This window comes from Crassostrea angulata, chromosome 4 (genome assembly GCF_025612915.1).
Source record: "Crassostrea angulata isolate pt1a10 chromosome 4, ASM2561291v2, whole genome shotgun sequence".
NCBI lineage: Eukaryota > Metazoa > Mollusca > Bivalvia > Ostreida > Ostreidae > Magallana > Magallana angulata.
In genome coordinates, this window is record NC_069114.1 from 10,955,687 (window position 1) to 10,968,251 (window position 12,565).

The window sequence follows — 12,565 nt, forward strand, 5'->3', positions numbered from 1 at the left end:
TTATATATATATATATATATAAAAACAACGGAGAGGGGCGGGGGAAGGAAGTCATTGATGCCTATATGATAGAATCGATGTTTTCTTTTTTTCGAAAGACCGGAAAGGCCCAAGAAGTTGCAAATGGCTTTTAGGGTACTTAGCTATTTTTGATCGATACATCTTGTATCTTGTTCTCATGGATCTGTAATGTTGCAAAGATATCCTGGATTTACATTCTGCTTAATTGCATGATATTTATAAATACCTCAGAGTTCAAACAATGTTTATTCAAAAGTATGAAAAATTTCCAAGATTTATCAGTTAAAACGCCCCTGTTAGCTTATCAGGTTTCAATACAATGCTTAAAAATGTTATGTCTACTAGGGTTTTATATTACAGCAAGCCCGGATGATAACGTAAAATAACGCGATGTATTCCGAGTGTATTCCGAATGGAGAAAAGATGTAAACATTCCCCATTATAAATCTCCATAAGGAATCTTTTTTCGTTCGTGTGAGTTTTTCCGAGTGAAAGATGATAATGTGTCAATGAAGTTATCTTGGAAATTATCCCTTTCATCTATTTCTAATGCACTTCTTTCACAGGTATGTGTATTTTTATTAAAAATCGTCCAAATGTGCTGCATAAATATCTTGGGACGGACTAAATAAATCTTCTATTTCCCTCAGACTGATTTGTCACACTTTCATATATTGTTTTAAACATTGTACGTCACTGTCTGATATACATGTTTCTCTTAATGTCTGTTCGGTAAAAATTTGGCAATATCGTTTACTAAGTTCGAAATTTTCATATTATTTAATACAGAAACTGCTTGCCATAAGTTCCTAAAATATTTGGAGTAGTTGCCCTTTGAAGTTCTTTAAAATTAGAGTAGTTGCCCTTTGAATATTGACGTCACAATGTTGTGTCTGTAGCAGAACAACATGGCAGCGTCGTGATTTGCTCAAATCTCTGCAGAGGAAAAGGATAAAACGTTTAAAATTTGATGGACACAAAACATTGTAAGTAAACATTAGTGAAGCGAAAATATAAATGGGAACACAATACATTTATTAGGTCTGTGACTGACTGACTGACTGACTGACTGCGGATTTATATCGGGTTGATCAATCTCATAAAGGGCTCATCTTTGTCTCGCCATCTATGAGATTGATCATCCTGATATATTTCTGTAGTCAGTAAGTAACAAACCCAATACATGTAAGTAATAATATTGTTATAAAACAACGAATCTAGATGAGAGGCGTCGACCATTTTTATAGAACAAAGTGCAGTGCTTCTGCTTTTTAATACATGTAGTTTGCAGAAATTTCCAGAAAGTTTATAATGCTACCACCGTGCAAAATTCACAGTTCAATTATAACTTTATTTTGGACTTTACTTTTAAAATTCAACATTTGTTTCGTAGTATTTTCTCACAATTTATTACTTACAAAGTTACTTATTAGTCCCCTACCGGTTTCAGCGGAGGGGACTATAGCTTTCCTCTGCGTCCGTCAGTCCGTCTGTCCGTCCGTCCGTCTGTCTGTCTGTTCGTCCGTCAGTCCGTCCGTCTGTCTGTCCCACTTCAGTTTTCCACACCTTTTTTCTTTATGCATTTGAGGAATAATATGAAACTTGCTGAACAGCTTCAAAATGTCAAACTACAGATCAAGTTTACACTTTTGTAGCGTCTGATTGACATATTTTCGAGAAAATTAATTTTTTATATTCCAATTTTTTAATGTTCGGGTTCGTTATCGGGTTCGGTGTGAAACTGAATAAACGAGGTCAGTATGTAGTCAGTATACTGTGCATAGGCGTCGGAACCGGGGGGGGGGGGGCTAAGGGGGGGGGGGGGGCTGAGCCCCCCCTCTTTTTTGCAAAGTTATACCTAACCATTAGAAACATAGCATGATAGAGGGTTCAGCCCCCCCCCCCCCCCACTTTTTCTCGCAGGAAAGATTATTGTTCCTAAATTTACCCTGAAAGATTGAGAAATTGGATTCAGAAGCATACTACCCCCCCCCCCCCCCCCACGGATTTGGAACTTCATGATTTTGGGGGGAAAAAATAGGGTAAGTTTTTGAAGTATAGGTATAACCCCCCCCCCCCCCCCCCCCCCGGATTAGGATTTCCATGATTTTGGGAATTACTTTTTTCTCAATATTTCTGAGGATTAGTCTAGCCCCCCCCCCCCCCACTTTCAATTTGCTTCCGACGCCAGTGGTGTGCGTTACTTGTACCATTCATTTCCTGTACCATTCCTTTATCATTTCTAACAAACAAATGAATTCTATAAAATAGTGTCAAGCATTGTGTTGTAAATTTAATCGGCAGGGTTTTTTTGTATTATTATTACAATCGGGTTCGTTGTCGGGTTGGGCTGTTTAACTGTTTGGTTTGATTCGGGGTACAGAAGACGGTAAGAAATGATATTGTGCATAACAGTGCATTGTTTTCACAAATTTTTACCAGCGAATACAGAATAGACTTGGCGAAATTACAGGAGATGAAATAAAGAGTATGATTTTACCCATTTCCTATTTAATTTCTATATCAACTATATAGTTTTAATTTCCTCTGTTCTTTTATCTCTGATTAAAGCATGACATCTCGTTTACAATAGCTCTGAAATAGTTGTGTGTTTGGAAGCTTTCATAGAATAATACAAACCGGTAGGGGACGTGTATTGCTTATGCAATACTCTCAGAATGCTTGTTTATTTAGTGATTGACACTTTTTCGGACTCTCAAAGAAACAGAGTGCCATGTCTCAAGGACTGTTAATCTCTTAAAACAACATTGTGCAATTATCAGTTTTTCATTTCTTGGACATCAAAGATTCATTGAGTTTATTTAATTATTTTATATCTGTGAACCTTTCACTCAGTTTACTTATGTCATCACCTGTCAATTTATACTCAGATTCTTATATATAGTTATGTACAATTGTCAATCGGCAGTCTGAAATACAGCAGCCAGCCTTGGCCACGTCCGACTCACCCAGAGTCTTGAGTCCGGAGGCCACTACTGGCCATATCCGACTCGTTTGTAACATGTCTGTCTGTTAAATTGTCATAATGTTGCCATCGTTTATTTGCGTCCAATAAATTCAGAATGATCCTGCATCAATTGCCTGTTTATTTCTCTGGAATTGTATACTGTTGGACCTTCGGGAATACGACAAACCTACCCTTCGTTTTCACCTTACGGCCTACAACGCGCCACAACCTTATATCTTATGCCCTTTACGCCAATACTCCCTCACCCGGTTCTCACTGCACACGACCGATGCAGATCCAGACGAATTCTCTAGCACCGTAAAATCTACGCGGTCACAATGCTCTCAATAATTAATGCTCAACGACAGGTTGAAATTCATTTAAAAGAATACTTAAGCAAAACTATGATCAAGAGCAAACATCCTTTTTAAGCAATTCTAAAAAATGAAAATGTTGTAATATATAGTCTGACGCACTTAAAGTTGACTCGATATTTCATCAGACCTTCAATCAACGTGAAATGCTCAACATCACCTACAGTTATCCAAAATGATAAATTCGTGATACAATAGTTGGTAATACCGGGTATATGGAGGTAAAAATGCATTTTAAATGTAGAAGATAACACAAGTTTTCAATCTATTTGAAAGTTAAAAAATTAAGCAAACTTTGAAGAATCGATACAATCATTCCAATCTTGCCAACTGACGTCGGCACGCTAGCATATCCATATGCACATAATAACTAATGTTCCATCCCCTTTGCATCAAGTTCCTCCAGGGAATGGTAATCAAAGAAACATTAAAAGTTCTGTAGCATGTCGAAGGCGTCGCAAATCCATTCTGTGATTAATTGTTTTTAGATTTTTACCGTTTTCAAAATACTTAGTTGTCGTCAATTTTTTATGACGAAATTAAATTTTAATTCAAATTAAACAATAAGTACAACATTAAGATATGATAACATATGTAATATAAACCAACATTTACTCGCGTGTGTGAAACTTTCGCGATGTTCACGAGAGATTTTTGTTTAAGTAGCGACAAAGATGTTAATCTATGCCTCAATGCTTCAAGTTATCAAAAATTTCAATGATGTTTGGGATTAGTTATCACTTTCTATACAGTATTGCATTACAGAATGTCAATATGAATTAAAAACAATTTCGGAAAAAGACAAGTTTCAATAGGTAAGGGGGATGTTCGGCCATATTGTTCATGTTCATATGTGCATTAAAAATATAAACATTTTTAGAAATAGCCTTGTGTTGCCAAAAACTAGCTTAACATGATTTCAAAAGATTAAAACATATATACATGTAATGATAAGGTTTTACCTGTTGTTTTGGATGATGCATATTGTGCATAAAATACAGCACAATGCCTTTTGTAATCACTTTTATATGTTGTTTTGTATGCATATTGTGCATACAACCTACAAGTACAGCGCAATGCTTTTGTAATCACTTAGAGTTGCGTAGCTGCAGACTTCTCCTGGTGATTTTAAAGTCTTAAAAACTATATACTCACATTCCGACGAATGGTTTCTGAAATCCATTTTAAGAACAAGACTGCTCTTTGAGAGACAAAACTACAACTTACATTGTTTTAATGCATGATTCAACCTTTTTCTTTACAAACAGTTCCAGAGTGAACACCATTGACCACTTTTAATTGCGCAGTTCTAATCTTTTATTTTTTTTTCGATTTATTCTTGTATGTTATAACTAACATCAATGAATTCTGTTTTTCAAAAGTAAAATAAGCCAGCTCTGCTAATTCAAGCTGTTTGTATATATGTAAAGATGTTTATATCTTGTACTATACTATGTTTATTGATATGGGTTTGAGAGAATAAATGAATGATTCAACAAGTAAAAAAAAAATTGACATTGTTCTGTACTTGTTAATTTAAAATAAAATAGAATTCTAATAGAAAACATGTAAAACTTCAGCTTTATTAATCTTGATCTTTTTTCTCAACAGCAGTTTGGGCTATTTTTTTTTAAACGGCCGGGGGGGGGGGGTGTTAAAAGGGGGTTATATTTTTTATCAATATATGTCCACGTTGACCAGACATCCACCTTGAAGCAAAATAGATGACTGGTTTGATAAGTCAGCATATAATCTCTGATAACCTACATTTACATTCAAAATGTTGCGGTACGTTGTTTAACGTGTACAAGTACTTTATAAATGTCATTTTCTTAACGGATAAAAAAAAATCTTTCTCAGAGAGATTTGAACATATTTTTAAAACGCTCCAACATTGAAAGAATTGGCAAAGACTGGCAAACCCTGTCGTCAACGAGACCCGTTACTGGAAAAGGATATGTCATTCAGTCAACTGAAAGTTAACTTGAAGGGCCAAAATTGTGACTGAAAGGCCTGGTATGGTGACTAAAAGACTGGAATTGTGATTGAAAGGTCTTGAATGGTAACTGAAAGGTCTGAAATAGTGACTGAAAAGTCTGAAATAGTGCCTGAAAGATCTGGAATAGTGACTGAAAGGTCTGGAATAGTGACTGAAAAATCTGAAATGGCAACTGAAAGATCTGGAATGGTGACTGAAAGATCTGGAATGGCAACTGAAATATCTTGAATTGTGACTGAAATATCTTGAATGGTGACTGAAAGGTCTGGAATGGTGACTGAAAGATCTGGAAAAGTGACTGAAAGATCTGAAATGGCGATTGAGAGGTTGCCTGGAATTGTGACTGAAAGGTCTGAAATGCCAACTGAAATATCTGGAATGGTGACTGAAAGTTCTGGAATGGCGACAAAAAGGTCTGGAATGGTGACTGAATGGTTGTCTGGAATTGTGACTTAAAGGGTACCTGCAGCCCAGCTGATGTGAAACATATGTTAAAGAGTTTATTTACCAAAATTTATTGCAAAAAACCGCATCGAAATCGTTGCAAAAATAACGGAGTTACGCCTCTTCAAAGTGGCTATTTTTACCTGCTTTGGGAAATCTAATCAAGAGAAAACAGAATTAGGCGATAACGAGGCTTCAGCGGAAGTGACGTCACGAGGTCAACATGAGGGATATTTCCTTACAAAGCTATACAAATTATATTCGATTTTTCAGCCAAAATGATTGATATAGGTCTGATGTTTTGACTTATCTTGTTATTTTAAGTATTGTAGATCTAGAAATTTGTATCCGTTATTATTTTATTACAATCAGACTTCTTTTTAAAGGATTTTAAAATGTGTTATTCTCGTCGCCTTTTTACCGATGAATACGATATCTAAAAACGCTTACATGGGCAAATTTATGTTCATTATTCATTTTTTGATTACATAATATCCTTTCACACACGAGTGATCCGAGACAATAACACAGGTAAACAGGTAAACTAACAAAGCCACTGCTCCAGACACACGTGTATCTGGGGTATGTATACACAAGGTACACGAGTCTGGTGAACGAAGAGAGGGTTTCACACCTCTAGACGGGTAAATTGTTTTGTGTATAATTAGCTGTAATGTCAACTGAAAGTTCTGGAATGGTGACTGAAAGATCTAGAATGGCGACTGAAAGGTCTGGAATGGCGACTGAAAGATCTGAAAAGGCGACTGAAAGGTCTGATATGGTGACGGATAGGTCGTCTTGAATTATAATGACCAAATGGTACAGTTATGCCTTTCAGTCACCTTTCCGTTTTTAGCTCACCTGAGCTGAAAGCTCAAGTGAGCTATTCTGATCACTTTTTGTCCGTCGTCCGTCCGTCCGTCCGTCCGTCTGTCCGTCCGTCTGTCCGTCTGTCTGTCCGTCTGTAAACTTTTTACATTTTGAACTTCTTCTCTAAAACCGCTTATCCAATTTCAACCAAATTTGGCACAAAGCATCCTTATGGGAGGGCGAATATAAATTGCAGAAATAAAAGTCCGATCTGTATTCAAAGCGGAGAAAACCTTGAAACTGTAGAAAAAGGGGGGTGCATTTTAAAAAATCTTCTTCTCAAGAACTACTGATTCCAATTCAACGTAGTATAGCATAAATTATCCTTATGGGAAGGAAAATATAAATTGCAAAAATTAAGGTCTAATTCTGTTTCAAATCTGAGTTATTACGAAAATAATAATAAAGGAAAGGCGTGTTTCAATCAGTAAATAGCTTCGGATTCGGCATCCGGTAAAATGGGTAGACAAGACTTGGCCTGGGCAAAACCAAAGATTGGCAGTTATTAATCTGCCAATCTCATTAAAATTTCAGGATATTTGATGGACCAGTATATTTATATTTGCTGTAAATATTGCTGCAAAATAATGCGTATTTGGAATTGACGATTGCCGATCTGCCCCGGCTTTTATTTTGCCACGGCCCGGGTGTGCGTACCCATTTTACCAAGACTCGTATTCCATACATCTAAAACGAGGTTCTTTGTTTAAAGCAGCCATGACATTATACGAAAAAGGGTCGATCTGACTATGATGAATTTGCTTGTTGTGCAACAGTTCGCGAACGAAGGGAAATTTTTGAAACATGCAAAATATATTGGTGCCGATTTTGTGAAGTAAATTGAGGCTAAATATTTCAATGCGTTGACAGTTTTCACACATGACGTTGGTGTTAGCTTGTTCTGATTTTCGTTTCGTTTTCATTATTTATGCTTTGTAACCTGGGAACTATGGTCTGTATTTCGTGATTTTTACGTATCAAATCAAACAGAGACTTCGGTAAATCAAACAGTTAACTGTTTACCTGTGCAAATTAAGCAAAATCTGATGTATCAAAAAAGTACTGAAATACAATTCATTCTATCGGTAATTCGGCATTATATTTTGCGTAATGGTATATTAATGCAATAGGTTTTGTTGAGATGCTCGGCATTTTCTCGAGTTTATTCAGTTTAAATAGAGTTTGATATCGCTGTCGGAAATATGTAGGTATATACATGTACATGTATATATATGATTCATTTCGAAAAAATAAATTGTGTTCTTTATTTGTTATAGTGCATGTTTCTTGTGTTTTAATTGTTTACAATTTCTATTTACTAACCATATTTGAGTGTTAAGCTTCGAATTATAAGCAAGATACAGAGATTTGCTCACGATTATATGTTTGTACACAGATCTTAAAAACTAAAGATTAAAAAACTAAAAAAAATTTCAATATTTATTAAGAAAATTTTCAAAGTCTCTTCTTCCAGAAACCAACTTTAACAACTTATTGTATTGTAAACTTAACCTTTTTTAGCTCACCTGAGCCAAAGTCTTCTCAAAAACTATTAGGCCAGGAAAGCTCAAATTTGAGTGGAAGCATCCTCAGATAGTGTAGATTCAAGTTTGTTCAAATCATGGTCCCCGGGGGTAGGGTGGGGCCACAATAGGGGGGATCATGTTTTACATAAGAATATATAGAGAAAATCTTTAAAAATCTTCTCAAAAACTATTAGGCCAGAAAAGCTCAAATTGAAATGGAATCATCCTCCGGTAGTGTAGATTCAAGTTTGTTCAAATCATGATCCCCGGGGGTAGGGTGGGGCCATAATTGGGAGATCAAGTTTTACATAGGAATATATTGAGAAAATCTTTTAAAAATCTTCTTCTCAAATATATTTGGCCAAGAAATCTCAAATTGGCATGTAACCATCCTTAGGAAGTGTAGATTCAAGTTTGTTCAAATCATGGTCCCTGGGGGTAGGGCGGGGTCACAATGGGGATGAATTTTTATAAATAGAGAAAATCTTTAAAAGTCTTCTTCTCAAAATTATTAGGCCAGGAAAGCCCAAATTTGAGTGGAAGCATCCCCAGATCATATAGATTCAAGTTTGTTTAAATAATAGTCCAGGGGTAGGGTGAGGCCACAATGGGGGATGAATTTTTACTTAGGAATATATAGAGAAAATCTTTAAAAATCTTCTTTTTAAAGAATTTTGGCCAGAAAGGGTTTAAACTTGTGTAGAGGCATCCTCGGGTAGTGTAAATTCAAGTTTGCAAAATCACAGTCCCTAGTGGTAGGGCGGGACCGTGATGGCGGTTTGAATTTTTACATAGGAATATAAAGAGAAAATCTTTAAAACTATTCTGGGAAAGTGTTCGGTTCAAAACTCAGTACTTAGTGTGAAAGCAAAGGTTATGCAGATTTAAGTCTGATGAAACCATGATTCCCTAGAGAAAAATGGGGCCATGAAATGGGGGGGGGTTATATGGGAATAGAGACAAATCTTCTTACAGGTACAACAACAAAAGGGGCTTGGTATTTACCAAAAAATAAGAGGTTGATAAAAATTGGCAGTTTTTCAATTTTTTTAGCAAGATCTACTGTACTCAGTTGTCAAGATATTTTGATACTGTAATGCTAATTTGATCAGAATTAAGGCAATTGTTGCTCAGGTGAGCGATGTGGCCCCTGGGCCTCTTGTTTATCAAACACCATTTAGTTGACTGAATAGCAGATTTTTATCAATTGTTTTGACAACAACTTAAAAACATACCAAATAATTTTTAAAAACTATGGACCTCGTTCAACAGAAAAATGCTTAAACCAGCTATTACGGTATTGTATTTAGCGTGTGTGATATTTGGTGCTAAATGATATTTTGCAACAAGTAAATTGTAGTAGGTATTTGTATTGATGCATTTCTGAATGTGCTTACAGAGTATGTATGACATTTGCGAATGTATACTTTTCTTGATTTTGCGGAGTCTGCGATCCTTCAAAATCGCTAAATAGAATATAGCCAAATGTGACACGTTTACAACATTATGAACAGAAACAAAACCAAGGCAGCTACAGGTGATAAACAAAGGCAATTGCAGACTTACTATAGCAATGATTGACAAAACAGTACAATTAATAAATAATGATTGAACCTGAACGGCGTCAAAAGATGAAAAAAAAAATCGGACGACTTTACATATAGATGACTTCGAAACCCTACGGACGGTAGGACCTATTACTGCCGATTCCAGGTAAAGTACCAATGCAGGCAAACACAGGCATTTCGAAAGCAAACGACACCCAAGGCTGATAAAATATTTTCTTTTGGTCACGAGAATGTAACAGGATTAAAATAACTCACCTATTGTTATGTTAGTACCACCAACGAAAAACACAACAAGACCAGTTAGGATAAAAGTCAGGATTAGTACACACTCCATTCTATGTTTAACTAACATCCCAATTGGTATCTTTTACGAACCAGCCACGAATCCAAGTGTTAATAAAATATCCTTTGAAGATCCGCACAAGTTGTCATCCTCGTTAATCCGTTGTTTATTAGAGGTTACATATACATGTATTGTACTTTGGTAATTAACACTGCAGGAAATCATGCATAACATTGATGTGTTTGTGTGGCCCTCTCCTTTTAAAAAACCCCAGATCCGATTGGATCATGACGTGCTAGGGAGCTGTGCAGCATCCTTAGGAATTACACGTCCAAATCAATAAAGCCGATCTCGCATCCTTTTGTTTCATAGAATGGTTTCTATTGAATGTTCGGGTCCTTTCACAGCAAATTGATCAGTAGTTTTATTATATTTGTCTAGTATTCAAATTAAATGTGTGTCAAATACCTACTTGTGAATTGTAAATAAATACTGCTTTGGTCAGTACAGACACTTGGTTTGACAAATACTTTCTACAGCGGACAGAAAGAAGCAATCATATTTAGTTTAGATTTGTCCGTTGAAAATTAAGACATGAGTTAAAATATTTTTATCATTTTGGAACCATACTTATTTATCATTTCTGAACTTCACTTAATCAACGCATTCAGTAATTACTTTTGTTACAAATAATCATGATTTTGATTCCGCTATAAAAACCATGGAAGGGGGACAACTCTCCGGTCGACATGTATGACGTTCCTTTTATTTACATGAACGTGTACTTTGGATCCAATTTAACATCTTCATGATCACAGTAATTTACGACAAAAGTGTTGATAAATAATTACACTACAAAATAAAATCCTGTGAACTGCTTTGCCTCTTGTTTGCGATATTAAAGTCAAGGTCTTCTTCAAATTCATCATGTTTTAATGCAGTTTTCCGTTCCAAAATCTGTTGCAGGAAATTAGCTGCTTTGACTGCCGACTTAATTGAAGGCTTATGACGTTAATGATAATGATGATGATGACGACATCATCGTCGTCTTCATAATAATCATCGTCATAAACGTTGTCATCATCATCATCATCATCATCATCAAAACCACTACATCAAACAGAATTCTACATCGCTTTATCACATAGTTTTTATAAGTTTGGAATATTGAAAGTCAACATGTATAAACATTGATTTCATTTTGCAAGTCATCATGAAACAATGTTTAATTACAGCTGACTGTGTATATAACAGGCTTCCAGCGGAAGGCAATTAAAACGAATCTAATCATCGCATTGATCTACTATGCTCTTCTAACCTGATACAACTCTATTCTCTGTGTTCGGCAGTCAGCGCGATCGATTCAAATCGTGTGGCTGATCATGTCACATCAATAATGAACACGGATAGAACATGATTTACATATAAGTTTATGGGACATGAATTTCAGCGAACGAAGATGCATATACTAACTCAAGCCAAAGTTATTGGCTACAATATCATTATTTTGATTTTTTTTTAATTCGTTAAATTTTAACGCGATTGGTGTGGTTTAAAGTTGCTTTTGTGTGTGTGGTTTTTTTTTAAATTTTTTAAAATTTCATTTTTTTCTTCACAGTGCGACAAAATATGTTGCATATACATATGTACACTGTAGAACGCAAATTTTTGCATTGGTGTGTAAAAAAACAAATCAGCATTATCACCTGCCTTTTCGCATACAAGATTATCTTTGATAAGACATTATTTTTGCAGTGGTAATTTGTAATAAATTTGAATTCAACTGAAAAGCCCCTTATTGAATTCGCCCAGACACTTGATATGATAGATACCCGGGAATTAAAAAATGTGTTGACCTTGTGTAGTCTTAGAATTCGTCAGTTTTTTTCGAAGAAAAAGTGCAAATTAATATTCAACGAGTTTGCTTATTTTCCTGTATACGGTATGAATTATAATCACTTTTCCATAAATGGTTCAAACATATTTGATTATATTTCATAATGATAATAAAAAAGCTTATAATTTCATAAAGATAATCTTTATTATATCCTATAACACATACATGTATACATGTAAAGGCAAAATATGATTAGTATATAATAATAACTGAACTATGTAAAAGAAAAAAACAATAAATGTACATGCAGTTGAGGATTAAATAACACTCTCAGAATGATGATAAAATAATGTCCAGAAAAATTTAAAATAAGATCGAGACAAAAATATAAGGTCAAATATAATTTACACAGATTAAATACGATATATCAGTAAATGTACTTATTGTTTTGATTTTAAGCAAAAATTATTGATTTGAAAAAAAAAATTCACATACTCTTTTTTTACTAATATAAATTTTACATATAATGAGTAAATGAAGTTGACTATTTTATTTTATTTTTTATTTTTTTGCTAGTATAAACATGATCCATTTTTGGATCAAATACATAGTTTAGTTTAAGACGATACCTCCAACAAAAATCAAGGTACATATACATATATATTTATAATAGTT

General features: G+C 34.9%; 1 protein-coding gene across 1 annotated transcript in view; it reads right to left on the reverse strand.

Annotated features, from left to right (window-relative positions):
• The window catches only part of LOC128180930 (glutamate receptor ionotropic, kainate 5-like), a 32,703-nt gene extending 22,343 nt beyond the window's left edge, over positions 1 to 10,360 (reverse strand). The window contains exon 1 of the mRNA XM_052849136.1: positions 10,026 to 10,360. Coding sequence (XP_052705096.1) covers positions 10,026 to 10,122 — 97 coding nt within the window. The 5' untranslated portion in view covers positions 10,123 to 10,360. The remainder of the gene's footprint in view (positions 1 to 10,025) is intronic.
• Between the last annotated feature and the right edge of the window lie 2,205 nt (positions 10,361 to 12,565).